We start from the raw sequence: 2661 nt of genomic DNA, 5'->3' as shown, positions 1-2661 counted from the left end.
GCGCGAAATTCATAATAAACCAATATATGAAAATAGATATATAACTAAAACAGTCCTTATTTCTTAAAGTATCCGTAGATAGTAACGCAATATAGCTTTTAGATATTAATACATAGAACAAAAGTAAAATGGTGCAGTGGTGCAAAATTCCTTTAAAATATGTTTTAAGAACTTCACTTTTTTAATAGTTAAAAGAGGTTAGATGCATTTAGCAATGTGCTTCGGATTTTGCAGTGTTTGGTTCATTATCATTCATTTATACTGGTGTATAAGACGATCCCATGAATAAGACGACTTTTTGAGCAAAGTAGTGTATTTCTTTGAGGTTAGCTGTATAAGACGATCTCTATTGTCAAGAAATTCTAGGATGTTACTTTTGTAAAGAAATCCTTAGAAGTTATTTTTAAACTGTGCTAATCTGCACTCTGGAGTAATCAGTACAACCAAAAGTGTGTTTTTTACGCCCTTCAAACGCTACAGACAGCTCAATGCGACATAACTTAAGTCACAAACATGTAATAAACAACTTTAAAAAGTTTTCATAACAGTTGAACTCCTTCTCTATTACAAAATTACTAAACCTTAAGATATAGTGATCTACTATTAAAAAATGTTTACAACATTAATTTAGATTACAGAAACACATTTTTTGATAAAATATTAGCAGTGTTTTAGTATGACTGAGTTCAGTACATTTTAAATAAAAAAAATGTCTTGATTAATTGTAACTAGCATGTGAGATAAATAACTTCTAGTTATGAAGAATCGAGACAAATGATACAATTACAAATATGTTATTGTAACGCGATAGGTGGCACGATGTCAATGTACTTACTTAAAACAGTAAACAAAAGTAAAAGGATCAACATAGTTTTGGTTAAATATGCTATTAACTGGAGAGTTCTTACTGGAAGTCTATCTTTGAACCTGTTTATAAGACGAGGGTTAAAATCAGGCATTGTTTTAACAGTAAAAAGTTTCGTCTTATACACCAGCAAATACTGTAGTAATATCGTAGCATTAACTACAAATTGACACTTTAGAAAACTCAGCCTACTGCTATTTTATTCTTCAAATTTTACCATGCACACTTAGATTCTGTACTACATACCTGTTACAGTATTGAGTGGACGTTAGTAAATGTTGCTTATCTTTAATATGTGTATTTCTATCGAAGATTCAAATTTTTATTGTACTTTTTTTTAACAGTTTTGTTTAGTACATAAGTTGTTAATCTCAACAGAGCAAAGCTACTTGGTTCAGGTTTCCCACGTTCCAGCAAAAAGTAAGCTTCCTTGTGGTCCTGCAAGACTACATCTCCAAGACTATATGTTTTGCCTCGCCTCAGGAGTTCCTCCCAAACTGCTGGGAACATGGTCACTTAAGGAGCTCCGCAGGTTCGGTGTGGTGGAAGCCAAATTCTGTTTCGAAGGAGGATCGCGCTGTGGTAAAGGTACCAGTCGTGCTTTTCTATCAAATCCAAATCACTTGCTTTTAGTAATGACTCCGTCATTTTAAGATTATTATGTTTTTAAGACAATTCTTTTTCGCCTTTATGTCTTCTCATTTTTTATTTAATTCTTTGTCAACTTCAATGTTACACTGCTTATTTAGCATGAAACATAATTGTAGCTCAACGGTAGGTGGCATGTTGTTACTTCTGAAGAAGGGCGGTAATTCGAAATGCCATCATTTAATATAAATAGGTTTACCGGAAATATTTCACTCGTTTTTTGTACAATTTAATATACGCATGGCTGATATAAATATCGAATAAATTTCGTCATTAGACGACATTTCTATTGATAGAAAGTCTGGGAAACATTCTCGAATAATGCCCTTCACAAGAACACTACTTTTTGCTTTGTTTGTATATACTTGTTCTGTTTACTCATTTCCTTACACATTGAGTCTGATCGTTACTTAGACTAGTTGTTTTCTGATTCTTCTTTATGATCCTATTTATTTGTTGAAAGTGAAAATATCCACAAATGTGACAACAACTCAACCTATTTTCGCTCTGATAGTTGGTAATAGCTTTGTTTTCACTGATCCTTGAACAGCTTCCTTGTTTGGTATCTTACTGAGCTATTACACTCTCACTTTGCTTACAGATACAGTTAGCGAAAAGTTTTATGATCGAGATGCCAATAGAATAATGAGCTCTCCAAATACCTTTCCTGATTATTTTCGGCAAACTTAATTTTTTTAACAGTTGTTCAGATTGGTACGGTTTTATAATTAATCAAATTATTAATTTCCTTCATATGATGAATCAATGAAAGTAAAATTTCTAAAACAATTATTATTGTAAGTGAAAAAAGCCGATAAGCGAAAAGAAATTCCTGTATTGGGTTCTTACCTAAGTCCTGGAGTTGTTGTTTTTCACTTATCGGCTTTTTCCACTTACAATAATGTTTATTAATTTCCTTTTAGAAATAAGCAGTTAAAGTATGTAAAAGTATATCATGCAAGGACTATAATTCAGAAAATGACATCTATTTATGAATTAATCAGATTTTGTTTTCTTACCTTTGAAGTAGCTTTGCTTAAAGTATTGTCATCGTTAAATAACCCTCTTCTGTTGGGATTGTCAATGATAAATAACCCTCTTCTCTTGGGATTGTCATCGTTAAATAACCCTCTTCTCTTGGGATTGTC

The 2661-nt window shown here is 32.0% G+C and overlaps 1 protein-coding gene across 1 annotated transcript in view; it reads left to right on the top strand.

The window, feature by feature from the left end:
• LOC106460637 overlaps window positions 1–2661 on the top strand; it is a 128563-nt gene that overhangs the window by 109547 nt on the left and 16355 nt on the right. The window contains exon 4 of the mRNA XM_013920389.2: window positions 1244–1453. Coding sequence (XP_013775843.2) covers window positions 1244–1453 — 210 coding nt within the window. The remainder of the gene's footprint in view (window positions 1–1243; window positions 1454–2661) is intronic.

The sequence above is a fragment of the Limulus polyphemus genome, unplaced genomic scaffold (assembly GCF_000517525.1).
Source record: "Limulus polyphemus unplaced genomic scaffold, Limulus_polyphemus-2.1.2 Scaffold1, whole genome shotgun sequence".
NCBI lineage: Eukaryota > Metazoa > Arthropoda > Merostomata > Xiphosura > Limulidae > Limulus > Limulus polyphemus.
This window is presented reverse-complemented; position numbering and strand designations above follow the sequence as displayed.